General features: G+C 46.1%; 1 protein-coding gene across 3 annotated transcripts in view; it reads right to left on the reverse strand.

The window, feature by feature from the left end:
• Positions 1–26119, reverse strand: part of P2RX1 (purinergic receptor P2X 1) — a 99924-nt gene that overhangs the window by 46022 nt on the left and 27783 nt on the right. For 2 of the 3 annotated variants that reach the window (XM_029612058.1, XM_029612057.1), the window contains exons 3-5: positions 25509–25580; positions 21298–21370; positions 516–548 (exon numbers count right to left, since the gene is read on the reverse strand). In XM_029612058.1, the coding sequence (XP_029467918.1) occupies positions 516–548; positions 21298–21370; positions 25509–25580 (178 nt within the window). The remainder of the gene's footprint in view (positions 1–515; positions 549–21297; positions 21371–25508; positions 25581–26119) is intronic. The other variant, XM_029612059.1, reaches the window with a different exon arrangement.

Genomic DNA, 26119 nt, shown 5'->3' on the forward strand with positions numbered 1-26119 from the left:
AACATGATTCTCTTTTTAGTTACAAATCTCAATTGTTCAATTTAGCAAAATTCTGTTTGAAAATCTAAATCTATCAAATGCACCACATTTCTTCACAATGTTCACAAAAACAAACAAAAAAAAAAAGCATCCAATGAAATGGTCAATTAAGATATCTTGCTTACGGCATCGCAATCTGGTTGCATCGCTCCAACTGAGCCATGGTCAACCTGTGAAATGGATTCTAACAATTTCTAGGGGTGTGCAGAGGAAAAATTGTTGTTTTGCTTTGAAAAGTATTTCATAAAGTGTGTTATGTTTTGCGACACACAATAAGTCTTACAACTCGTACTGCTCTTCGAACACTGCGCCAGAAGGCGTCAGTCCATGCTAAAACAACATGAATAACAAACAATTTTCTGTGTATCATTTCATATGGGAAATGGCACAAAAACAACAAATATCATTTTCATGCGGTTTTAAAACCACAGCATATCCCCCACAAAAGGTGTTAAGCTAGACTGATTTTCAATTACCTGAAAAACTCAGTGACGCATCTTTGCTCTCTCCTTTTTTTATTATGGGTTTTAGAAAACAAAAATAAGATTTAGTGACAAACAAGTCAAACATCAACAGACAGAAAGTGATTCATGTCATTTAGGGGGGAAAAGCGTGCTAGGAAAAAGGCTGAATTTTGTGGGAGATCCGAGTTCCATCCCCTCCATAAAGTCATTCATGCAGCATAACTAAGGGCACATGTACTAAAGGCTTTCTCCCATTTGGGGTCTATGGGAACAATGCTTAATACAAAGGACCCTTAGTGCATGCTCTTAAGGAGACAACCTGGCTGGTGAAGAAAGTGCAAGAAATTGAAAAAGCCCTCCTCCTCCAAGTATATGTTGCTAAATCAAAGTTCTATAGGCCCACGACTGGAGGAAACCCTTAATAATTTTTCCTTATTTATTTATAAATGCATATATACTGTTTTCATGGCTGTAATGAGCCACCCAAAGTAGTGCACAAAGATGCACAAAGATGCATCTTTGCATAAGTAGTGCATAGTAGTGCATAGTTATAAAACATATATAGGCATTAAAAATAAAAGCAAAAAAAGCACAAACATATGATACCAATAATGCCATGAAGACTTGACATCTGCTCAAAAGAACTCTCGTTCTCTCTCCAGCAGCTAACTTTGGTTGGCACATAGGGCTGTCCTAAAGTTAGCTGGTTAGACATAACTGGCTAACATTTAGATAGCCAGGGATACCTATGTCCGGCTAACTTAGGCCTGGATTTATCATTCTTCGCAGAATGATGAATCCTGTGAAAACGGGGGGCGAGGGTTGAAGGGGGGGGGGCGGGCCTGCGAAAGTCCACAGCCTTCGCACCACAGCGGTGCGATTTTGGCGGCCGCGGTGTGCCGGCTGCCGGCTTTCGCACAGAATAGTGCCACCATGAAAGGTGGTGCTATTCGGCGCTCTACTGCTGACGATAACGTTACTAACATTATCGCTGGCAGCGAAGCCACCACCGACTCCGCCCCCTCCCCGCCATGACTCTGCCCCTCCCCGCCATGACTCCACCCCCAATCTAATTAGGTGGATATTTTTCAAAGGCTTATCGCACGCGATATGGCCGCATTGCATGCGATAAGCCTCTATCGCATGTGAAAAGGCCCTTTTTGCGTGCGATAGCATGCTAATTAGATTGGGGGCGGAGTCGGGGCAGGGAGGGGCAGAGTCGTGGTGGTTTTGCTGCCAGCGATAATGTTAGCAACGTTATCGTCGGCAGTAGCACACTGAATGGCACCACCTTTCACGTTGGCGTTATTCGGTGCAAAAGCCGGCAGCCGGCACACCGCAGTCACCGAAGTCGCACCGCCGTGGTGCGAAGGCTGCGGGCTTTCGCAGGCCCTGCCCCCATTTTTGCAGGATTCATCATTCCGCTCCATAGCTGAATACTGGCCCCAGGATTCTTACACATCAGGCCTCTGAGGAAGAAGGTGAGAGTATTATGCTGCTCGAGCATCTTCTGACGGCACTATAAGGTACAGCGTTACTTCATTCCTGGAGGAGGAGATAGTTCTTTCAGTCACAAAACCAGTGACGTGATATTATAGTGAAGAAAACTGGAGCACAGAATATTGTCACAAAGGATATTAGTAAAGCAACAACAGAACATAAAACAAATCCTACAAGAAAAGACCAAGGTGACAAGTAACAGTTCTGAAATGCAAAGTGATTATGTTTTTCACAATCAACTGTGACAAAACCAGGCATTTGAGATTTATGTCCCACAATGATGAATCGGACACTTATAGTTTACCAGCCTGTTACAAACACAGACATTCTCTAGTGTGACCACTTAGTTATTTGGAAACTAACACATGGTTTTGTATTGGGGATCCCCTGGACCTCACAGGTGGATCCTGCTCTCCACAGCATGAAACTGTTTGTCTCGGATGCTGCAACGAGTGGTCAGAGCTCAGCAGTCTTTGAAGGTTGCCCCCTCCTTAAAAGGGGGCAGGGGGTTACACATAAATTTCAGAGAAGATTAAGGGGTGAATTTTCAAAACGTAAGTGTGTAAAAATTAGCATATACACGCATACGTAGCATCTGCTTGTGTATTCCGTATTTTCTAAAAGTTGAGAATATGTGCGTATTTTCACTGTCGTGGACACATATACATGCCTAATAAAGGGGCAGTCCAGAGGCATTCTGGAGCAGGGCCAGCACTTGTGCATATAAACTGCTTTTTTTTTTTTTTAAATGTTCTTTATTGATAAAGAACAGCAGCAGTCTTATTTTCCTCAATTTTCTCCCCATAACAGTCATCATCTACAGACTTAACTGTAATGCATACAGTCTGTTTTACTGTGCCAAGCAGGTATATCATAGTAACATAATAACGATGGCAGAAAAGGACCAAATGGTCCATCCAGTCTGCCCAGCAAGCTTCTTAAGGTAGTATCTGCCTCGCTGTGCAGGTTACCCCTACGTTTCTCTTAAGAGTAGTACCTGCCACTCTGTGCAGTTATCCCCAAGCCTTATGATAACACATAAAAAATTTACCACCAGCAACATTTTTACTGGGTGATGAGGCTTCTTGAAAATTCAGACAGTGCTGTGTGACATGCTTTGCTTATGGACTTGGACTTGGCCATAGAAGCAATCCTGGGCTTTTTCCCCTATGTCTGCATATCAGTACCCCAGATTGTAAAGGTCAGGGCCCGTGCTGGTTATTTTCTGAATCCAATTCCTCTCCCCCCCTCCACCACAAAAGCGGAGAGCAATACTGCATTTGCTTCACAAGTGTCAAGACTTAGGTAATTTTCAAAGGAGTTATGCGTGTAAATGTAACATACTATTGTAGCAATTTCCAAAAGCCATTTACTCAAGTAAAGCGCATTTACAAGGGTAAAACCCAGTTTTACTGGAGTAAATGTTTTTTTTTAAATCAGGCCCTTATTGATTAAGGGCAGTAACTGCTGCTCCGTGCAGGTTATCCTCATGCTTTTCTTTGGACTGCATATCATAAGTATCTTAGCTGTGATGAGACGTTACGCAAAAATAAAATTATTTCCCTGTAAGTGGCAGGTTAGAAAAACATCCATTGGATCTAGAATCTAAACTGTCTTTGAAACTCTGCTGATAGAGATCTTCTCTATGGGCCCCAAATATCACAAAAAGTCTCTTTCACCTTTGGTTCTCTCAGTAAGGCCATTCTAAACTCCATGGTAAGCATGTCCCAAATCAGGTAGTTCTTTTTGTGTCCATCTAAATAATTTCCCCACTGGTACTCTCTCTCCTACAAATCTCAACATACAAGGTATTAGTATAGATTTCTTGGTCACAATAGCCAATTCCATATAATTACTCGCCAAAAACTCACAATTAAGGGACATTCCCACAAACAGGGAAGTAGACTGCATCAATTGCTTGACATTTCAAATGTTTACTCTAGCAGGCCAGCCCCATTTTGTAGGCATGCAAGGGGAAAAAGATAATTCTGTGAAGCCCGCAAAAGCACATTTTTAGTACTACTGTAAGTTAAATTTATTATTTATTTATTTATACAATTTTTATATATCGTTGCACAGAAACAAATTCTATCTCTACGGTTTACAAGATACTGTTAGGAACTCTGCCCCCGGGTCCCCCCGCTAGCAGGCCCTCACCTTCCCCCCTCGTTGCTGCCTTCTGTACTCGTCGCGGCATGGAGCCGCTGAGGTCGGGCCTCCTCACGCGGCCGGAGCCACGGACTCTGTCTTCCGTTGCGGCCCGGAGGCCGCCCTGGTGCTTTGTCTCCCCGCGCGGCCGGAGCCGCAGACTTTTGCTATCCTTTGTGGCCGGAGGCCGTCCATTGGGTCTCCTCTTCACCGCAGCCGGAGCCGCGGACTTCCTGTCATCTTCGTGGCACGGAGCTGTGGCCGACGTCCCCGTGATCTTCGCGGCCAGAGGCTGCAAGCCCCGGCCTGGATTGGTGGCTGGAACCGCCCCTAGGGCCTCCTGCAGCGGCTGGAGCCGCTGCCGTCTTCGGGGCCTGCCTTCAGGCCCAGCCCTGCTCTTGCGTGGAGGACGTCAGTGCAGGACCGCTGTCCATGGTCCTGCACACTCAGCTTCCTGTTTCCTGCCTTCTAGGTGCGCAGCCGCCCCTCTCTTCTATATTTAAAGGGCCCACGGCTGGATATGCCCTGGGCCCCACCTTTGTGACTATTTCCTTCTCAGCCCTATAAAAGGGCTGGTCTTGCCATTGTTCTTTGCCTTGCATCGGAGTGACTTCAGTCTGGAGGCTCCTGCCTGCCAGAGCTCTGTCAGGTCTTCTATCTTCTTCGTGGAGCTCCTCGTCTCGTCTGCTTCATACCATGCCTTCATGTCATGTCTTCATTGCCTGAGGTCCCTGTCCAGGTGTCCTGGTGTCTCATCTCCTGGTGTATCGCTTCCTGGTGTTCCAGCCCTCCTTGGTGTTCGTTCTTACTCCAGAGCCTTCTGTTCTGCCGGCCGTGGATCTCCGGGTGACGCAGCTTCGTCATGGGAGATGCCGGCAGTGGACTGGTGTCCTGTGCTCCTGAGCCGTCTTGTCCTGCCAGCCTTTGTTGTGCTTCAGATGACATCTGGCTTCGTCATCGGAGCCCCACCTCGGCTGGATTCTTCCCTGCACTCATCCCGCTCTCCTCATGGTCCGTGACCAGCCTCCTTGGGCTGTGTAGGGCGCGTAGTGGGACAGGGTGGTCCGTGACCAGCCCACTGGGTCCGCCTGTGAAGGTGGGCTGAGTAGGGCGCCCTGAGAGACAGTGCCAATGTCTACGTGCCCAGCTTCTCGTCTTGTCTGGACATTGTCAAGTTCCTCGTCTCGTCCGTGATGCCATTGCATCAGCCTTGGTGTCATGTCTTCAACAGCCCTGGTGTCATGTCTTCGCATCAACCCTCATCGGTGATGCCGTAGCATCAACCTTGGTGTCATGTCTTCGTGTCAAGGCTTCCATCTGCCCTCATCCTCAGGCCGGCCTGCTGCTCCATGCCGATCCAAGCGGCAGGTCCGAAAGGGCTCGGAACGGTCGGAGGACCGTTCTCTTACCAACATCATTTTGTTGTTGGTGCTGGGAGCTTGCAGGTCTAGCAGAGGGTAAGACCGTGCCTCTGCCATCCTGGGACACGTCGCCAACTCTCGGTTCGGTCCTGGATCTATCTGGGGTCGGGCTGAGGCCCAAGGGCACACTAAACACCCCCTACACAACAGATACATCTAAAATCCAAACAGTAAAAGGAAATAAAAGTACATCATAAAATATTCAAAAATAAATTACAATAATTCAATTAGAAGATAAATACTAAATAGAGGCTAAAAATTAACATTATAATTAGGTAAAAAACAGAATGAAGATAGAATGTATCCCTCAGATTCTCCTCATCTTAAGGTTAGTGCACATCTTTCTGGCACACCTCACCTAAAACTTTAAAAATTATGTAATCTTTACAGTTATGTAGAAGTGTATAAACCTGAGAAAATGGAAATCAATATTATGTAAGGCCTTGTGAATGGAAACCCAAATCTGAAAATATGTAAGAAAGTCTGCATTACTATATCCTAGATGTTCTCTACAATAATCAAAGGAATGTATTTGTTGTGAAGCTTTATCAATAAAATAAACTACCACTATTCACAATCTGCCCTATTTCATTCATAACTTGCTGTTTTAAAAGACACTTAGGCACCGACTTCCGGCGATGACATGTAGCTGAGCGGATGTCACTAGTCTGAGCTCCTGTGGGGATCTGTAGCCATCCTACCTTCTTCTTTTGCATTGATTAGCTCCATTTATCTTTTTGAACTCCCATATATTCGCACTCCCTTCATTGATAATTTTGTTATAAAAGAAATTGCAGAAAATGTGAACTAGAACAAAAAGAGTGGGAATAGGCAAAAACTCATCAGCTGAAGACAAAATGGCACCAGATTTAGGCCTTATTACGGAGGGAATATCAGATGCCCTTCTTAGAGAATTAACTAAAGCATTGTTGGCTGCCATCAATGAGAAGCTGCAGAAAATACAGACCTCCACAAATGAACTATACAACAGAGGAAATTAAGCACATTATTCTTGCAGAAGTGGAACAAAAAGTTGAGCGACACGAGAACCAGCTGGAGTTATTAGATGCAGAGGTGATGCAGCTCAAAAAGACAAGCTGGACAATCTTGAGAACTGCAGACAGAGGAACAACTTAGGGATTCTGTGACTCCCTGAAACGCTGCAAAGCAAGGCTTTGCTTCTTTGGTGTGAAACAGGATTGCGAGAAGCACTAATGATTGATATTCAAAACCCACATATGATTGTTGAATGCGCTCATCGGCTTGGGTCTCTAGTGCCTTCAGAGAACAAACCAAGGCAAGTGATAATAGGGATGGTAACTTTCAAAACGGCATGCAGGTGCACATTTGCGTGCATGTATCGGCCTATTTTGTAACTTGTATGCATATATGCATGCATGTTATAAAATAGCCTGGCTGTGCACATGTGCACGCATGGGTGTGCAAATCCCACTTCTACCGCATATGTTGGGGTATTTTAAAAGGGGAATGCGCCTATGCCATTCCCAGTTTACCAGTTCATCCACCAGTTTGCCCAGTTAACAGCTAGGTCCTCTAAGCCCCCCACCCAGGTTTGTTAGCCTACACTCCCCCCAGTTACCCCAGAACCTTTAAACCTCTCAGAAATGGCCCGATTCTTTTATTTTATGACTTGCACGTCATTCATAGCAGAAGTAAAATTATACAGCAGGAGATCTTGGCATGCACTGAAGTGCATAAGTATTTATGCATGCATCTCCTGGACAGGCCCCGAAACACTCATGCCCCACCCAGACCATGACCAGGTCCCTTTTTGGAAATTTTTGAGATATGCGTGCCGCAGCATTTATATAGGCACTTTTTAAAATACGGTAGACGCGCATAAGCTCAACTTCTTCTCGCATCCCTTAATTAATACATATGCCAGGCTTTTAAAATTCACTTTTAAGTTATTAAATTTGACAAAATGAAAATATTGAATGTCTACTGCAAGGAGTTGCTGTATGAAGAGAACTAATTACTGCTATTCCCTGACTACCTTGCTCGTGTGGTTGCTGCATAATGGAACATGACACCTTACTTTTCTTGGCTTTATCAGAAAGACATTTAGTTCATGCTCCAATTTCCTGTATGCCTGAGATTTTCTTACAAAAATGGAAACCATTTGTTTATCACAAAAGAGCTGTTTATGAAAATCATTATCTTGACTGTAGTATTACATTGTATTGGTCAAGTTCTAGAGTTTAAATGATGAGATTATTGTGCCATGGAATTTTCATAAATTGAGTTAAACAGATTCTATTTGGCCTGGCTAATCCCAGAGCTCCCATTCATGGCACCAGGAACAAAATGAAGTTAAGAGGACCATGGATAGGCCTTCTTTATCAAGTGTTGTCACATCAAGATGCAACAGTGTTGCAAACGATGTGAGTGTGAGCCTCTCTTGCCATGATGCACTTGGCACAAGCTCATGGGCAGACCCTAAGGTTTGCTCTGATGGCGGATGAGCAAATCTTAGCACGGGTCAGGCTATGACGGAGTCCAGCAGGCTATGGTGGAAACTGAAGGTTTGATAGAGGCAAGGCTGTGGCAGAAGACTTGAAGCAAAGTAGGCAAAGACTGAAGCAGGCTGAAGACTTGAAAAGGAGCTGAAGTCCGAGGCAGACTAAAGGCTTGAGCAGTACTAAAGGCTGGATCCAAACCGAGGACAAGGAATTAAGCGACCTTGCTGAGGTAACGCTGTGTTGCATGGTCGGGGTTTAAATACCCGGCTGTGTGATATCATTGAGGAGCACAGTGAAGGAGGTTTCCTGCTGCAGGGCCTACATAGCCTGGCGTGCACCTTGAGGCAAGATAGGAGCGACGTTTCCCTGCCGCGAAGAGTGGCAGAGTCGGACTGGCAGCGTCTGGGTGAGTGAAGCTGCTTGCCGTGAACACAAGCATAACAAACAGTTCCTGAGTACCTTGGCAGAGGTGAAGACGGGGAAAATATTTGTGGGGGGGGGGGGGGGGGTTAAGGAGGTATGGGAGGGTTAAAGTTGGGGGTATGGTTGGTGTGCATGAGCATGAATGTGAAATTCTTGCTTTAGCTTCCCTTCATGGAGAAATGGCAGAGATACTATATTCCTATTCCTCCAGTGATTCCCAATGCTTAATCAATTGTGCCCATCATATTAGGCATCATGGACAAAATGCTTTTATAAATGTTCACTCTCTGCCTTACATATAATCATGGGTCACTGTGAGTTCCAACATAATATATTTTTTAAGGTTTTCTTTGAATTAAAATAGTCCATAGCTTAATGTATAAATCAAAACCATCTTCATACCTAACAATTTTTGTAAATCCAAAAGTAGATACTTATCTTAGAGGACAAAAAATGAATGTATAGTCAGCTCCTTAACATGCCCATGCAGCCTGACATGGGTCTGTTTAAGGACAGCGATGTCCTTTATCACAGTATGGTTATTTTTCACCCCACTGAAGCAATTATTTCACGCAGTCCAAGCAACTGGCATGTGTGAAGCCGGACATGATCTTGCTACTGTGGTACTGATTCCCAAACAAGGTAAAGATACCCAGTATCCAGAATCATATAGATCAAGATCTTAAAAGACTTAGTTTTTGGGTACTTGCCAGGTTCTTATGGCCTGGATTGGCCACTGTTGGAAACAGGATGCTGGGCTTGATGGACCCGTGGTCTGACCCAGTATGGCATGTTCTTATGTTCTTATGTTCTTATGTTCTTAAATTACTAGAGGGTATTTTGGCAATGAGACTAAATGGGGTATAACAGTGTTTAAAATTACCAGACCAATCTGAATTTATTAAAGGGAGGATCTCTTCTTCAAATCTACTTAAAGCTGTGTTTGCTATCTATTTCTTGAACAAATCTAATAACAGGAGTGGGATATTGTTAAGACCTTCAACAGAGTTGAGTGGCCATACCTATTTTGGGTCCTTCAGAAATAGAATAATCAAACATAAGCAAGAAAGACATACCCAATATTATATCATGATCCTCATCGGGCACAACTTTGGATCAATGATTCATTATCTAATTCATTTAGGTTGAACTGAGGCATTAGACAGGGGTGTCTCTTATCCCTATTACTACATATACTAACCCTGGAACCTCTAGCTATTAAACTGAGATCCACATCTATTTTTGTGGGGATCCAGGTGGGGAGGAAAATGCTCAAAATGAGTTTATTTGCTGACAAGTTGCTTTTTGGGGGGCAATCCAAAAACTATTCTTGTGCCTATCATGCATACCATAGACTCATTTGGAGCATTCTCAGGGCTTAAAATTAATTGCACTAAATCACAAGAGTTCCCAGTGACTGCCTTCTTACAAATACTTGCAATGGGGATTTTCCATTGATGTGGGCTGGCACCAATTTGTATTACCTGGGGATTCAATGACTGAGTTCTACACTTTAAACTTTGTTACTATTTGGGAGACTATTAAAGTCACACTGACTCACTGGAGGTCTTTACCACTCTCACTATTGGGCTGCTGTGCACTGATTAAATGATCCTACTCCCAAAACTCTTGTATAGTATGCAGCTGTTGCCTCTCTGAATTAAAAAGTCTGATATTCAATATCTACATTAACTCATTTCTTCTTTATCTGGCAGGGGAAAAAAGCTCACAACAGCTTTTCAATGTTGTGTAATGATAAACACATGGATGGTTTACCTGACTTATGCTCATACAATGTGGCATGTTTGCTCTGCTTTATTCAGGAATGGGTGTCTTTGGGAGATAAATACAACTGAGAACACCTATTGTCAGAATGAACTCCCCCTTATAATCCTGTTAATTTACTTCTACATGTGTGACCATGGTGAGGTATTCTGCTCGCATGTAGTTTCTGTATAGGAATCTTTAGCAGCCTAGCTTATTTGTTTTTTAATAGGAGGTGTACTGGTGTAATATTTGTAGTGTTTCCTTTTCATAGATAGAGTTGTCACTGTTTGAGTACTAGCAGTTAGTGCTGTTTTAATATGGGAGTTTACTATATTATAATTGTAATTCAGTTTACTCATTTATCACAGGTTGCAACAGGCCTACAACCTTATTGGATCTAAGTGTCTTTTTTTTTTTTTTTACACTTTTGCAGGGTTTTCTGGTTGGAAGCACAGCAGTGAGTGCAAATAGAATATACATGTTTTAAGTGATATTTTTACCTCAAAAGACTACACTTTGAATGTTCTTTCCGTGTAGAATCTGTTGTTATAAATGCATAATTTTTTTAATGTGTGTGGGAGGGTGGGGGCAGCAAGGCACAAGGCTTTGACCATACCTGGGAACATTTGACTTCCAGTCACTCTGAGATTACCATAGATTAGCAGGGGGAGGGGGGGAGGGCAACTGCACAGTGGGACCAGATGCTCACAAATTTACTCTTATAAACACTCTTACATGTTCACACTTACTTTCACTGCTCATTCTCTCACATTCTCACATGGCCATTTACACCTTTACTTCTGCCATTCTCCCACCAACACACATACACTCACTCACTCACTCATGTCTCTCCCTCTTCCATACACACATGCCCACTCACTTTCACACCCATGCTCACTTGCACTCAGCTCTCTCCTACTCACCTATATATACTCTCAGATCTCTTCTTCCTACTCAAATACACACTCACTCTCTGTTATGGTTAATGGTGTTTGGATGGATCCTTGGACACTGTGGCAGCTGACCATGCACACGGGGGCACTCCCATGAGGGACCATGGTGTCAGGCTAGACTCTGGACACACAAACACAGAACTGAATCTTTATTTAAACAGGTTTCAGTAACCACCAGAAGTGGCAGTAGTGAGTAGTGGTTGTAGAGTGTTGCGACCGTCGCTGCCCAACATCTCCACTACACCCACCTTACCTCTTTGGCGACTCCCTCTTTGCCTGTTGGAAGTTTGGCTGCTGCGCCATCATCTTGCGTTTCTCCTCCGGCGTCCCGGACCAGCTGGACGCTGCACACCGCCATGTTTCCCAGCAGCCTAAGGGCATGCGTGCGGTGCGGCCCCGACTCAAGTACCAGCAGTGGCGCGGATATTTAAGGTCTCAGATATCGCTAACGAATCGAGTTAGCAAGGACTACCACGGGCTTTCCTCCAGGTATCGGTGGATGGGATTCGCTCTCCGCATACCTTGCTACTCTGCCTCCTCAGACTTACCAGGGGTACCCGCTCCTCAGGGGCCTCGCTTTCTCTTTGCTTTTCAGATTGCAGTCTGGAATCGGTACTTGCTCCTCGAGGGCCCTCGTTCCCGGACTTGCTACTGAATATCACTTCTGCCAGGAAGTCAACGCTGCCTACATGTTAGAAATCTCCTGTTAGTTAGACTGCGGAGTAGCAATCTGTTATAAATGAGCTTAGTTGACAAGCTAGGAGTAGCAATCTGTTATTATTGGCTCCTAAAGAAGGAGAAGTCAGCAATCTTGTAGTGTCTCAGATATCGTCCTGCTAAGGAGTAGCAATCTGTAATGAATCTGATATAGTTGTGGGTGGATCCCTGGGTCGGTGGCAGATGACCACGCCCCCGGGAGGATATCCCGAGAGGGACCACCGGCTAGGCTTGAGTATGGAGACAGACACACATTAGTTCTTTTATTAAACAGGTTTTTGAAACCATCAGAGGTGGCAGTAGTGAGCTGATATGCCCGGCAAGGCTGTATTCCCTCAGGTACTGGAACAGCGATCCAGGATGGCTGAGCTGTTGAGAAACTGTAGAAAGTGAGTAGGCAGAGTTCATGAACAGAAGTAGATGACAAAACTCACATAAGGTCTCAAGGAAGCTCAGGAGCTGGAAAGGTTTAGGCCCTCGAGGAGTGAGTACCTGGTTCTAGGGAAAGCTCTGAGAGAGCGATGGTAACTCACAATTGTTTGTAGCAGCGATAGCTTCCAAGCAGTAGCGAATCTTCAGAGTGTCCAGGAACATGGGCCCTCGAGGAGCGAGTACCGGTTCCTATCTGTAATCTGAAAGTAAAGAAAAAGAGCGAGGCCCCCGAGGAGCGGGTACCTCTGGTAAGTCCAAGGAGGTAGAGTAGCTTGGGGGGAGTAGTCCGTAGGTAGCGACACATTCCCATACCCATACCCATAGCCGGTTCGCAGATCACGGAGACTGGAAGAGAGAGCGGAGGAGAAAATGCAGTATGGCCCAAGAACAGTCCTCCCACGGGACTTAGGCCCATCCATTTCTCGGACAAATGGGGCATGTAGAGACATCATAGCCGGGCTGACCACAGTACATGCACAGACCGCGTTTCTTCCGAGATCTTCTCTCCTTCGAGGTCAAGTGTCCATGACCAAGTTGCTTCGGTTCATCTTTATCAGCAGCAGAAGTTACTGGAACCATCCGAGGTGCAGTGGTAGTACTAGCCTGTTTCAACCCAAGTAACAGCTTAGGCCAGAGGTCCTTCACCTTGTCTCGGAGCCGGTGATCAATCCAAGTGGCCAAGGCTATTAATTCGTCCAGCGAGTCAGGTGTCTGGCGAATGGCCAGCTTGTCCTTTAAGCGAGTATCCAGGCCTCTGCAGAAGACATTTCGGGTCCCAGCGAAGTTCCATTGCAAGAGTCTTGAATTCTATGGCGAATTCAGCCAGTGATCTGTTGCCTTGCTTCAAGTCCACCAAAGCAAAACCGACAACAGAATTATGAGCAGGGTCATCAAAGACGGATTTAAACAAGTCCATAAATCCTTCCTTGTCCTGCAAAATAGGGTCCTTGCGTTCCCACAAGGTAGATGCCCATGACAGAGCTCTTCCATCCAAGTATGACAGGATGCAGGTGGTCTTCGAAAGAGCCGTGGGAAATAAAGTTCGCTGTAAGGTGAAGTGCATGCAGCACTGGTTCAGAAAGCCCCGGGTCTTCTGGATTTCTCCAGAAAAGCGGATCAGAGCCGCCAGTGGTACAGCAGTCTTTTAAAGTTACCTCCTGTAACTGACCTTCTTGGTTAGAAGCTGTGCCTTGTATCTTCTGTGTGTGTAGCTGATGAAATGCTGCAGTAAGTTTCTCCAAAGTTTCTTGCCGCTCTGAGATGCGTTGGGCCAGGCCCGGTATAGCCTGCAAGGCAGAGAGATGTGCCGGATCCATGAAGTTAACATCCCATATTTAAGCCGGATCCACTGGAGTTAGCAATCTGTTAGAAATCTGCTGTTAGTTAGACTGCGGAGTAGCAATCTGTTATGAATGAGCTTAGTTGACAAGCTAGGAGTAGCAATCTGTTATTATTGGCTCCTAAAGTAGGAGGTGTCAGCAATCTTGTAGTGTCTCAGATATCGCCTTCCTAAGGAGTAGCAATCTGTAATGAATCTGATATAGTTGTGGGTGGATCCCTGGGTCGGTGGCAGATAACCACACCCCCGGGAGGATATCCCGAGAGGGACCACCGGCTAGGCTTGAGTATGGAGACAGACACACATTAGTTCTTTTATTAAACAGGTTTTTTAAACCACCAGAGGTGGCAGTAGTGAGCTGATATGCCTGGCAGGGCTGTAGTCCCTCAGGTACTGGAACAGCGATCCAGGATGGCTGAGCTGTTGAGAAACCGTAGAAAGTGAGTAGGCAGAGTAAGCAGAGTTCATGAACAGAACTAGATGACAAAACTCACATAAGGTCTCAAGGAAGCTCAGGAGCTGGAAAGGTTTAGGCCCTCGAGGAGCGAGAACCTGGTTCCAGGGAAAGCTCTGAGAGAGCGATGGTAACTCACAAATGTTTGTAGCAGCAATAGCTTCCAGGCAGTAGAGAATCTTCAGAGTGTCCAGGAACATGGGCCCTCGAGGAGCGAGTACCGGTTCCTATCTGTAATCTGAAAGTAAAGAAAAAGAGCGAGGCCCCTGAGGAGTGGGCACCTCTGGTAAGTCCGAGGAGGCAGAGTAGCTTGGATAGCCGAAGCGAGTCTGATGACATTCCTTGCTAACTCCGTTTGTTAGCGAAATAGAGACCTTTAAATATTGGAAGCGGATGACGTCATCTCAGGGAGATGCCCCTGTGGTTCGCGCTCTTGCTGGTACTTCAGAGCGCCCGCGTGCATGCGCCCTAGGTCTTCAGGCAACATGGATGATCTGCAATGTGGGGCTGGTCCGGGGACGCCGGAGGGAGACGGCATGGAGACGCTGCGGCAGCCAGCCGTCCATCAGACCCGGAGGGAGTCGCCACAGAGGTAAAGAGGGCGGAGTGAGGACATCGAGCAGCGACGGTCGCAACACTACAACACCAGTGAGTTACCATCGCTCTCTCAGAGCGTTCCCTGGAACCAGGAACTTGCTCCTCGAGGGCCTACTTCATTCTAGCTCCTGGGCTGCTTCTAAGAGACTATTCTGTGAGTGTTACCATCAAGATTCTGTTCCTGAACTCTCTATACCAGTGATGGCTAACCTATGACACGCGTGTCAGAGGTGACACGCCGAGCCGTTTTTGCTGACACGCCTAGCGTTTCGGGACTATCGATTTTTTTTTTTTTTATTGGCTGTGCCGAGCCTTTTTTTTTTTTTCGGCTGCGCCAACCCTTTAAAATTAGTTTTTTAGTATCCCTCCAGCCCCCCCCAATGCTCCAGGGCGCAGGGAGGCGCATGCGGCGTAGCGATAGGCAGGGCCGTGGTGAGGCTCACTTCACCACAGCCCAAAGAAAAAGATCGTGTTGAACGCGCTGATGCTCCTCCTCCTTCCTGCCTGTGCGGCCCCGGAAGTAAACGTTGCCGGAGCCGCGTGGGCAGGAAGGAGGAGAAGCATCAGAGCGTGCAGAAGAGGAACATCGCTTGCGCTTATGGGCAGCTGCGAATCTCAAATCGCAGCGGCCCGAGAAGAGGAAGAAGCCCGGTAGCAGGGCCGCTGCAGAGCCCATCCTGCGCGACCCGCGAAGAGGAGGCCCAGAGGTGAGAGAGAGACTGAGGGTCTGTGTGTGTGCGCGCGTGTGTATGACATGAGTTGAGAGATTGTGTGTGAGAGTGAGGACCTGAATGTTTGCAGAGACTGCATGTGCTTGAGCAAGACAGCATGTGGGAGTGAGAGAGAGCCTGTGTGTGTGAGAGTTAGACAGCATGTGCCAGTGAGAGCCTGTGTGTGTGTGAGAGAGAGCATGTGACAGTGAGAGCCTGTGCTTGAGCAAGACAGCATGTGGGAGTGAGAGAGAGCCTGTGTGTGTGAGAGTTAGACAGCATGTGCCAGTGAGAGCCTGTGTGTGTGTGTGTGTGTGTGTGTGTGTGTGAGAGAGAGAGAAATGCATGTGAGAATGAGAACCTGACTGTGTGTTTGAGGGAAGAAGATGGAGAGAAAAGAAACAGAAAAAAAGACAATATAAAAGGAATTGGCAAAAAAAAAATAAAAAATAAGAAAGGGAAGGTGGAAAAAATAAGAAAGGGAAGGTGGAAAAAAAAAGCCTGTGACCAATCAATTAGAAAACTAAGATCAGACAGCAAAGGTTAAAAAATATATATATATTTTTAGTGATTGGCACATGTAATCTTTGGGAATGTGCAAGAATAGTAACATCCCCAATAGTCATGTGGCAGCAGTGACAGTGGCAGCAGAGGAATGAGAGAGGTTCCGAGGTTGCTGGCAAAAGAGAGGGGGGTCTGCCTTTAGTGTGTGCATGTGAATGAATGGGACTCTGCCTGGGGGTGTATGTGTGTGAATGCATAGGTGCCTGCCTGGGGGTCTGTGTGTGTGACAATGAATTGGTGCCTGCCTGGAGGATGGAGCGGGAGTGGTGTGAAAATGAATGGGAGCCTGCCTGGGTTTGTGTGTATGTGAGGGAGCCAGTGAGTGTGAGAGCATGAGTGTGTATGAGAAAATCCAGGGAGTAAGAGTTTGTGTGGGAGGGGGGCGTGGAGGGGGAGAGAGTGTTTTAATTGAAGATTTAGCTGACGAAATTCAGCAACAAAAAAGTCACTAAGCAGGCAAGGTAAAGAATTATTTGTTTTTGCTTTATTAATAAATACAGTACATATATTAAAATTATAACTTGTTATTAATTAGAGCTACAAATATCACAATTATGGATTTTTCTAGAAGTGACACACCACCCGAGTTATGCTCGGCTTTTTTATGAATTTTGACACACTGAGCTCAAAAGGTTGGCCATCACTGCTCTATACTCTGCCTACTCACTATATTCAGTTTCTCTACAGCTCAATTATCCAGGATCGCTGTTCCAGTATCCGAGGGACTACAGCCCAGCCAGGCACTTCCAGCTCACTACTGCCACCTCTGGTGGTTCCATATACTGTTTAATAAAAGAACTAGTGTGTGTCTGTCTCCATACTCTGAGCCTGACCGGTGGTCCCTCTCGGGATCTTCCCCCAGGGGCGTGGTCATCTGCCACCGGCCCAAGGATCCACCCACAACTACCACGAACACTAACAGATTGCTAACTCCATGGATCCGGCACAACTTAATGCCTTGCAGGCCATACCGGGCCTGGCCCAGTGCATTGTGGAGCAGCAAGACGCCTTGGAGAAACTTACTTCAGCATTTCATTAGCTACACACACAGAAGGTTCAAGGCACAGCTTCCAACCATGAAGGTCAGTTACAGGAGGTAACTTTAAAAACTGCTGTACCACTGGCAGCGCCAATCCGTTTTTCCGGTGAAATTCAGAAGGCCCGGGGCTGCTTAAACCAGTGCTGCATGCACTTTGCCTTACAGCCATCTTTATTCCCTACGGCTCTTTCCAAGACTACCTACATCCTTTCATACCTGGATGGTAGGGCCTTGACTTGGGCATCTACCTTGTGGGAGCACAAGGACCCCATTTTGCAGGACATAGAAGGATTTATGGACTTGTTTAAATCCGTTTTCAATGACCCTGCTTGAACTGCTGTAGCCGGTTCTGCATTGGTGGAATTTTATTTATGTATTTATTTATTTGCAGTTTTTTTATATACCGACATTTGTTTAGTAACCTCACATCGGTTCACAATTAACAGAAACATTGCAGCTGTGCCAACAGATCATTGGCTGAATTGGCTGATCATTGGCTGAATTTGCCATCGAGTTCAAAACTCTTGCGGCAGAACTCTGCTGGGACCCCAAATGTCTCAAGACACTCTTTTGCAGAGGCCTGGATACCCATTTAAAGGACGAGCTGGCTGCTGGCGAAACACCTGACTCACTGGACGAATTAGTAGCCTTGGCTACTCGGATTGATCACCGGCTCCGGGACAAGGTGAAGGAACTCTGGCCTAAGGTGCCACCTGGGTTGAAACAGGCTAGTTCTATATCCGCACCTTGGATGGTTCCAGTAATTCTTGCTGCTGATAAAGAGGAACCAATGCAACTTGGTCATGGACATTTAACTTCCAAAGAAAGAAGACTTCGGAAAAGGTGCGGCCTTTGCATGTACTGTGGTCAGCCCGGCCATAATGTCTCTACATGCTCCTTTCGTCCGGAAAACGGACGGGCCTAAGTCCTGCAGGAGGACTGTTCTTAGGCCATACTGCGCCCTCTCCTCCGCTTTCTCTTCCAGTCTCTTTGACTTACGGACCGGTTATGGTTCAGACTCCTGCCCCGGTGGACTCAGGGTCAGAAGGCAACTTCATTCTCAGACGTCTAGTGGAAGACGTAAGGAGTCCGCTCATCAAGCTGAAAGATCCACTACTGTATCATCATTTGAAGTGGGTTATGGACGTTCCCCAACACCGCCACTTCCACTGAAGCTCAGTGACGTCCCAGCAGCTCAATCCACTGCTGCTGACATTCATAACGCTTTCCACGTTTCACTTATGAAACCACTCATACTCAGCGAATTTTCTTCCAAACCTCAAGTTCCACCTGTCATCAATGCAGAAAATGACTTAGAATTCAAAGTTGAAGAGGTCCTGGTTGTTCGTAAGAGAGGCAATACTTTTGAATACCTTCTAAAGTGGGAAGGTTTCGGCCCCGAAGAAAACTCTTGGGAGCCTCAGACCAATATTCTGGACAAAGGGATGCTTCAGCAGTTCCACCTCGCGCATCCTTCAAAACCCAAGCCTGGTACCCGAAGAGGAAATTGCCCTTTGAAGGGGGGTACTGTTGCGACCGTCACTGCCCGACGTCTCCACTATGCCCACCTTACCTCTTTGGTGACTCCCTCTTTCCCTGTTGGAAGTTTGGCTGCTGCGGCATCATCTTGTCGTTCTCCTTCGGCATCCCCGGACCGGCTGGACGCTGCACACCGCCATGTTTCCCAGCAGCCTAAGGGCGCGCGCGCAGCGCGGCCCTGACTTAAGTACCAGCAGTGGCGCGAACCTCAGTGGCGTCCCCCTGAGGTGATGTCATTCTCAACAGATATTTAAGGTCTCAGATATCGCTAATGAATTAGAGTTAGCAAGGACTATTATGGGCTTTCTTCCGGGTATCGGCAGATGGGATTCGTTCTCCGCATACCTTGCTACTCTGCCTCCTCGGACTTACCAGGGATACCCGCTCCTAGGGGGGCCTCGCTTTCTCTTTGCTTTTCAGATTGCAGTCTGGAATCGGTACTCGCTCCTCGAGGGCCCTCGTTCCTGGACTTGCTACTGAATATCACTTCTGCCAGCACAAATTGAGAATAGCATTCAGAGTCCCAATGTTGAAATAGGAGAGCTCCGAGACAGGGAGAGCAGGCCCTCGAGGAGCGAATACCTGATCCCTTAGAGCAGAGAGACTTGGTAGCGTTGTACTCACTTAGCAGTAATAGAGATTCCACTAGACGAGAGGTCTGGCACCAGAGCAGAGAGCAGGCCCTCGAGGAGCAAGTACCTGGTTCCAGTGAAGCAGTACTGTGGATAGAGATGGTTACTGTACTCACTGATGGTAGCTGTAGGTTAGTTCTTCCAAGTAGAAGGGTAGAGGTTGCAGGCAGCGACTCAGGGAACATGGGCCCTCGAGGAGCGAGTACCGGTTTCCTGATAGCACCTGAAAGAAGCAAAGAGGCCCCCGAGGAGTGGGTACCCCGTTAGAGGCCCCGAAGGGTAGTAAGAGTTCCAGATAGCGCTGGAGTGGCAGAGTAGCTTAGGAACGGAGAGCGAATCCCATCCGTAAGAATCCTGTTGCTAACTCAACGAGCTAGCAAATACTGTAGGAGGATATACCTGGAAGTCATGACGCCAGAACAGGGGGACGCCCCTGAGGTTCGCGCTAACGTAGAGTTAAAGATGAGGGAGGCATGCGAGTGTGTGTCCTAGAGGTACCTTGAAGTAGAATGGCAGGAGGCAGCACCAAAGCTGGTCCGGGGATGCCGGAGAGGACGGCAAGCAGACACCGCGGCGGCCATCAGTCCAAGGTGAGCGGGAGGAGCCGCAAGTAGAGAGAGGTAGGCGGGGCGAAGCCGTCGAAGACCAACGGACGCAACACTCTCACAGACATGCTCATTCATTCTCTCTCCCCCTCCTTTCAAAACACACTAGCAACAGCAGACTCTAACTTGGGCTCCTGCCTCCTGGAGCAGCAGCAGCCTCTTCCTTCTCCTCCTGTGTTGCAGAAGTGGATGCTGCCTGTTTCTTAATCCTTGTTTGATGCACGGGCAGGAAATCGCAATGTCGATAGGCCAAGGCAAACAGGATGGGGCAGGCAAGTGGCTGGATACAGGAAATAGACTATGCAGGAGCAGGTGGTGTCACGAGGAAGCGAAGTTAAGAGTTAAAAAGGTCTGGAGATGGAAGAAATCACTGTTGAGTTCCTCCTTTTTGAGCTGCGCAAGACCATTGACGTTCCTTTCTTCGTTCCGGGTCCAAGCAGATTGGTTTTGCTGCAGCACCCAGAGATTTCCGGTACTGGCCTGGAGACCCGGTAATTCTTTTAGAATTCCGGAGTCTCCAGGCCAAATCTGGAGAGTTCCCAGGTATGGCTATAAAGTTCATCTAGGACACCTGGTGCACCAGTCCTGATAAAATGGTGTATCACTGGGAGATTAATAGAGGTTAATGCTCTGTGTTCTGGCCAGTGAAATTCTGTTCAGTTGTTATTATCCCAAGAGAACCACCACACTGGGTTCTCAGCCTTTCCCCATCTCAACTATTGATTAGATGAGTGCAACTTTAACTTAGCACCTGAAGAGGGCAGCACAGCCAAAGACATGGATAAATATGATCACCTGCAGCCTGGAAATGGGACTCCATAGCACTGTGGAGGTTTTATGAAAAATAAATGGGCTTTTGAAAATTGCTACTTTTGCATGTGTTACTCCTTGGAAAATTCATTCTATAGTGCTGAATTGGCAAAAGGTTTTACATGGGCTTTTGGAAATTGCTACAATATATGCTACTTTAAATGTGTAACTCCTTTGAAAATTAGCTCCTTTGAGAATGAGAAGTCTGAAATTCCACAGGGTTTGGCCATAAAAGGGAACAGGGAGGAGAGAGTTAGAATGTATCATCTCTCAGCCTGACTCACAGAGTCATATATTGCAATTTCTCCTTGTGAATAGACTGGAAGCCTAAGAATGCAACTTGTGACAAAGTATGACACCAAGGCCTGAGGGGTTTTATTTTTCTTAGTGCAGATAGCCTCAGTAAGAATTTAACCTGAAATACAAATGAATCGCATCCTTAAAGAAGTGGCACCGTTATGGTGCAGATCCTGGATTAAACAAATTTCACCATACAGTGAAATCTACATTTCTCTGTGTGTGTGTGTGTGTGTGATAAATGTTCTTTCCATTGCATTGAATTGATTGCACTTTTATTTATTAAATTTTAACAGTCTTTATCATGAATAAACACTCCAAGTGAGAAACAGTAATCAGAATACAGATTTCGTCTTCCCTTTACCTTGACCCTGCTGCATATATTGTCCCTGCCTACAATCGCTGTCGGAGGAACACTGCCCTGCTACGTCTGGAAGCTGTAATGAGAAAAAAAAAGCAGAAATGTCACCAAGCACACAGCACTTATAGCAGCTGAATGTAATCTACTTTGGAGTGCCTGAAAAGCGGAATGTAAATCAAATCAAATAAACTCTGGCAGCTACTTCTCTGCTCATCCTTCCTCCCTCCTCCCTCTCTGCAACTGTCTCTACCAAGGTTTCTTGATGCTTGTGGCTGTTCAGGGTTAGATTCTGCATTACTGTGTTAGCTCCCTGAGGTCACTGCAATTGTTGCAGATCTCAGCTGCCAGGATCTTAACAGGACATTCTCATTTCGATCACATCACACCTATGCCAACAATTTCATTGGCTCCCAGTGAGCTTTTGGATCCAATACAAGGTTCTTTGGATAATTTGCAAAATCATTAGCATTGATGCCTTATGGCTTGGAGAAGCGTTAGGGGTATATGTTCCCCAACGCACTCTACGATTGGCAAATAAAAGATTAATAGAAGTCCCCACAATACACCATGCCCACCTAGGGGAAGTCAGGGAGTGGGCATTCTCTGTAGCCCGCAGCCCGGCCCTCTCACCTTCCATTGCCAAATCCAGCGTCTAGTTCCACGTCTCTGGCGGCGGTGGGCTGCCAGCTCCGTCCTCGGGCCACCCCCGGTGCTCCAGCTACTGCAACAGGCCTCTGTGCTCCACGACGGGCCTCTCCGCATGGCCCATGGAGAGACGCCGCTGTTCAGTGCCACGCTCATCCCTAGGCGTGCGCATCACTTCTGCTTATGAAGGGCCCGCGGCGGGAACTTAGCCGTGGCCCCGGATGATGACATCTCTGAAGCTCCAGTATATAAGGCCGGACTCAGCTCCTGATAGTCGTCTTTGCAATAGGTCTTCATGCTGGTCGTGTACTTTGTTGCCTCCTGGAGATTTTCCTACGTTCCTGATTCCTTGCCGTCCTTCGGATTGATTTCTCCTGGACCCGACCTCTGCTTCGTCTGACCACGTCATTGATCTTCTCCTGGATATGACCTCTGCTTTGCCTGACAACGCTACTGATCTTCTCCTAGCTCAGACTTCAGCCTTGCCTTGTCACCACCCCTGAATCCAGCTTGCTCTAAGACGCCTCTACAGTCTACGTCCTGGACTTGGCCTATTCAGGCTTCGGCCTGTTCTTGCTCAGGCGCCCTCTGTCTGACTTTGGTTCTATTGGCGCCCGGGTCTCCAGGACTCCGCCTCGTCCAGTACAGACTTCTCAGCTTTGTTGTTGCTGACTCTGGGCTGACCACTTTACCCTTCCATCGACAACAACATGCGGAGGCCCACCTAAGCCCAGCCGGCCCTGGTACCCAAAGGCTCAACCCGTGGGGAACAAGGGCTGGTATTGGTGAAGCTCCAGCCAGCCTCCGTCCATCAGCCCACTCCGTCTGCCAATGGTGGGGACCCGTAGGATCCCTTCTATGGGTAGCGTCAACCCCACCTCAGCCCAAGGGTCCACCTCCGGCGCAACTATAATAATTTTTTTTTAATAAATAAAATCCCCCAGTCTGATTTTCAGGATTCAGTTTTATTTGCATAATACTATAGCATGACTTGGCATACTCAGATGCTTTCTCTCTCTCTCATACACACATTCATGTTGTCAGATTTTACAGCAAAGTGTTTGAGAGCAGATTATTCTGGCTGCCATCTCTGTGAAATCATGGTTTCTTCTGGTTTCTTTATTTATAACCTGCCTAAAATCCCTAAACAGCTCACATAAAAGACATTCACAATAAAAATCCAGTATACAAAAGCATTGCTAAAATAAACTAATAAAAGCATATCAAGATTCCTTAACAACTTATGTAAACATTCCTAATGAACACTTACAAATCATAGCAAACTGGGGGGGCCTAGGTTCTCTGTGCAGACACTCTCCTTCAGATCACCAGCCACTGGAGCTCAATGCTGCTTTCAGAAGTTAAATTTAGTTTCCTCTACACTCAGGCAAGCCAAATCCACACCAGCGGGTTATGCACTCATACCAGCAGATGGAGATGGCAAAATCTGACTCGTTGATGTCACTGACATATAACCCTGCCCCGACATCAGCCTGCACATATTCTCTCTCTCCAGCAGATGATGGACATGCATCTCCCTAGTGGGGATTGCCCATGTTAAAAAAAGAAGAAGTAGAAGAAAAGAAGGAAAAAAGAAGAGGTTGAGCTCCTAAAGTGATACCGGCTGGTCCCTCCCTCACTTGAGTCTCAATGCCTGGCCAGATTCAGGCTCTAAAAAGAAAGATTGTCTGAGGACAATGGGGAGCTCAGGGGTGAAGACTTGAGCCCTCTTCCCCTGTAGCTGCTGGCCCAATTGTGCTTTCAGTCAGGGAGGGCTGAGTTCAAGTAAAAGAAAGGAGGGAAGGTGATAGGGATACCTCGTCCCTACCAGGGTCATTTCTCTCCCTTAGTGCTAAATCCCACCCCCACCATACCTCCAGTGAGTTAGTGGACAGTAGAGACCAGCGGCATGCTGGAGGCATGGGTTGGTAGTTAGGGCAGTGTTCGCTCCTAGGTCCCGTGTTGCACGTCCTGTCGGTTGGCCGCGTGGTGGGTGATTAGTGCTTAGGCTGTGGCAAGAATTTTTTTCCTGCGCACAAGTACATGCAGTAGGGCTGCAGCCTAGAGCCTCCTTGCATACTTTCTTCAAGGATTACCACTTGGATGTTAAGGCTCAAGAGGCCACAGCCTTTGCTCTGGCGTTGTTGACGGGAGCGCTGGCAGCTTCCCACCCATTTCGGGAGTAGCTCTGGTACATCCCACTGGTATGGATTGACCTGCCAGAGTGCAAAGGAAGGATGAAATTACTTTTTACTTGATAATTTTCTTTCCTTTAAGGAAGACAGGCCAATCCACAATCCCGCCCTGGGCTGCCTACTTGATTTTAGTTTCAGTTTGTCTCTTATTCAGAGGATACAGAGTTTTGTTTGTTCTGAGTCATCTGAAGGACTGATAAGTGAAGAACCAGCCCCTAAAATGTTAAATTTGTTACTGAGCTCAGTACTTCTGAGTTGGCTGGAAGTAACGAGTTGTTGGCTGTTAATAGTGGTGGTTCAAGTATAAACAATTTGTTTACAGTTTGGCTTTTCTAGAGATACTGGCTAGCTGATGTCAGGGTAGGGTTATATAATTGATGATGTCAACGAGCAGTTTTCTTTAACTCCATCTGCTGGTAGGCGTGTATAATCCATCGGTGTGGACTGGCTTGCCTTCTTTAGAAGAAAGAAAATTATCAGGTAAGAAATAATTTAACCTTTTGGATACCAAAAGTCTCCAGGAATCCAAATCTTGCCCTGCAGAATTTTCATTTTGGAAGTCAGTCAGTTTCTCTCTCCACTTTCTTAGTTTGGAGATTTCAACCCAAACATTTCCAATCTGTTGAGAATTGAAATATCCATAGATAGGCTTGTGGAATCTCTTCCCTTAAACTGAACTAGGGACAGGGAGAGAAGAGATGGGATGAGCAGGACAGGAAAACACTACACTCTTTCAGTGTTCTCTGACAAATAACTTTGGGATCTTGTAGCTACGGTTGCTAATAAGGGGAGAACACCACTGGGGTAGGAATGATACAAAAGGAAAAAGAAAGGAGGCATAACACACAAACTAGAGTCTGCTAATGCTTTCACAAGCATTAATGTGTGTGGGCTAACAGTGCTTTTAATACAATCTAGTTTACATGCGTTAATGGAGATTTTAATATGTATTAATTAGCTCATGAGTTTTAATGCAAAAACAGATGCTAATGAGACAGAGATGTAACATTATGCAAAACAGCTCATTACATATCAGTGCATAGAAATCTAATATGTTTAAAATGCACTAAAGGAAACACAGACCCTTTAACACCTAAAACAGCCACAACTTGGGGAAGTGTTGTTTGCCATAATATCCTCATTCCCTGCTATCTTTAACACTGGTAAATGAATACATAACTCTTGTATGTCATTTAACATGGCCCATTAACACAAAGTAATTAACATACAGTTAATATTAGAGTAGCTTGATACATTGGCCTCAAAATGTAAGGAAATACCAGTTCCACTTAAGGTTTTTCTCAGTTTTGCTCTAGGGGGAAACAGCTCATCTGGCCCATAGCAAGAAGTAAAATGAAAGTTTGTTGTACTTACCTCAGCACAGTTTCCCAGCATCTGATTTGGGGTTACAATAAAGTTAGTCATCACTACGAACGAGCTGTCTCCCTGTGCACAGAGAAGAAAGTAGGACTCAGTCTTTTTGTTTTAAATGCTTTAGTTTTACTTGTTCCTGTTCTTTGCTTTTATTTTACTATACATGTGATCTGTTTTACATTATATATGTATATGTTTTGTTTGTACATTGCTTTGGGTGATTTTATCTAGAAAGCGATTCATAAATGGAAGAAAATGAAATGAAATTTAACTTTGCTCACTGAATGGATCTGAAACTGGTTTCAGACTCATGTTGTCTACAGTAATAATCATATCATTCACTGCAGTAATACGACCAACCTCTACTTGCAGGCAGGAAAGCAAGTTAGAACTTCTCTTCTTTCACTTCTGCAAATCATTTGTTCTAACCTTAGCTACCCAAATGCATTGAAACACTTCCGTAGTGCACTTTCCCCAGCAACCGTTTGGCTCATTTTACCATCCAAGATACCCTCATCATCTACAGTTTAAAGAAAAGCTCAGAGAGCGAGTACCTGGAGCAACATCCATAAAAATTAGCTTTATTTAATTTCAAGGTAAAGGTAGTATCC

The sequence above is a fragment of the Rhinatrema bivittatum genome, chromosome 8, assembly GCF_901001135.1.
Source record: "Rhinatrema bivittatum chromosome 8, aRhiBiv1.1, whole genome shotgun sequence".
NCBI lineage: Eukaryota > Metazoa > Chordata > Amphibia > Gymnophiona > Rhinatrematidae > Rhinatrema > Rhinatrema bivittatum.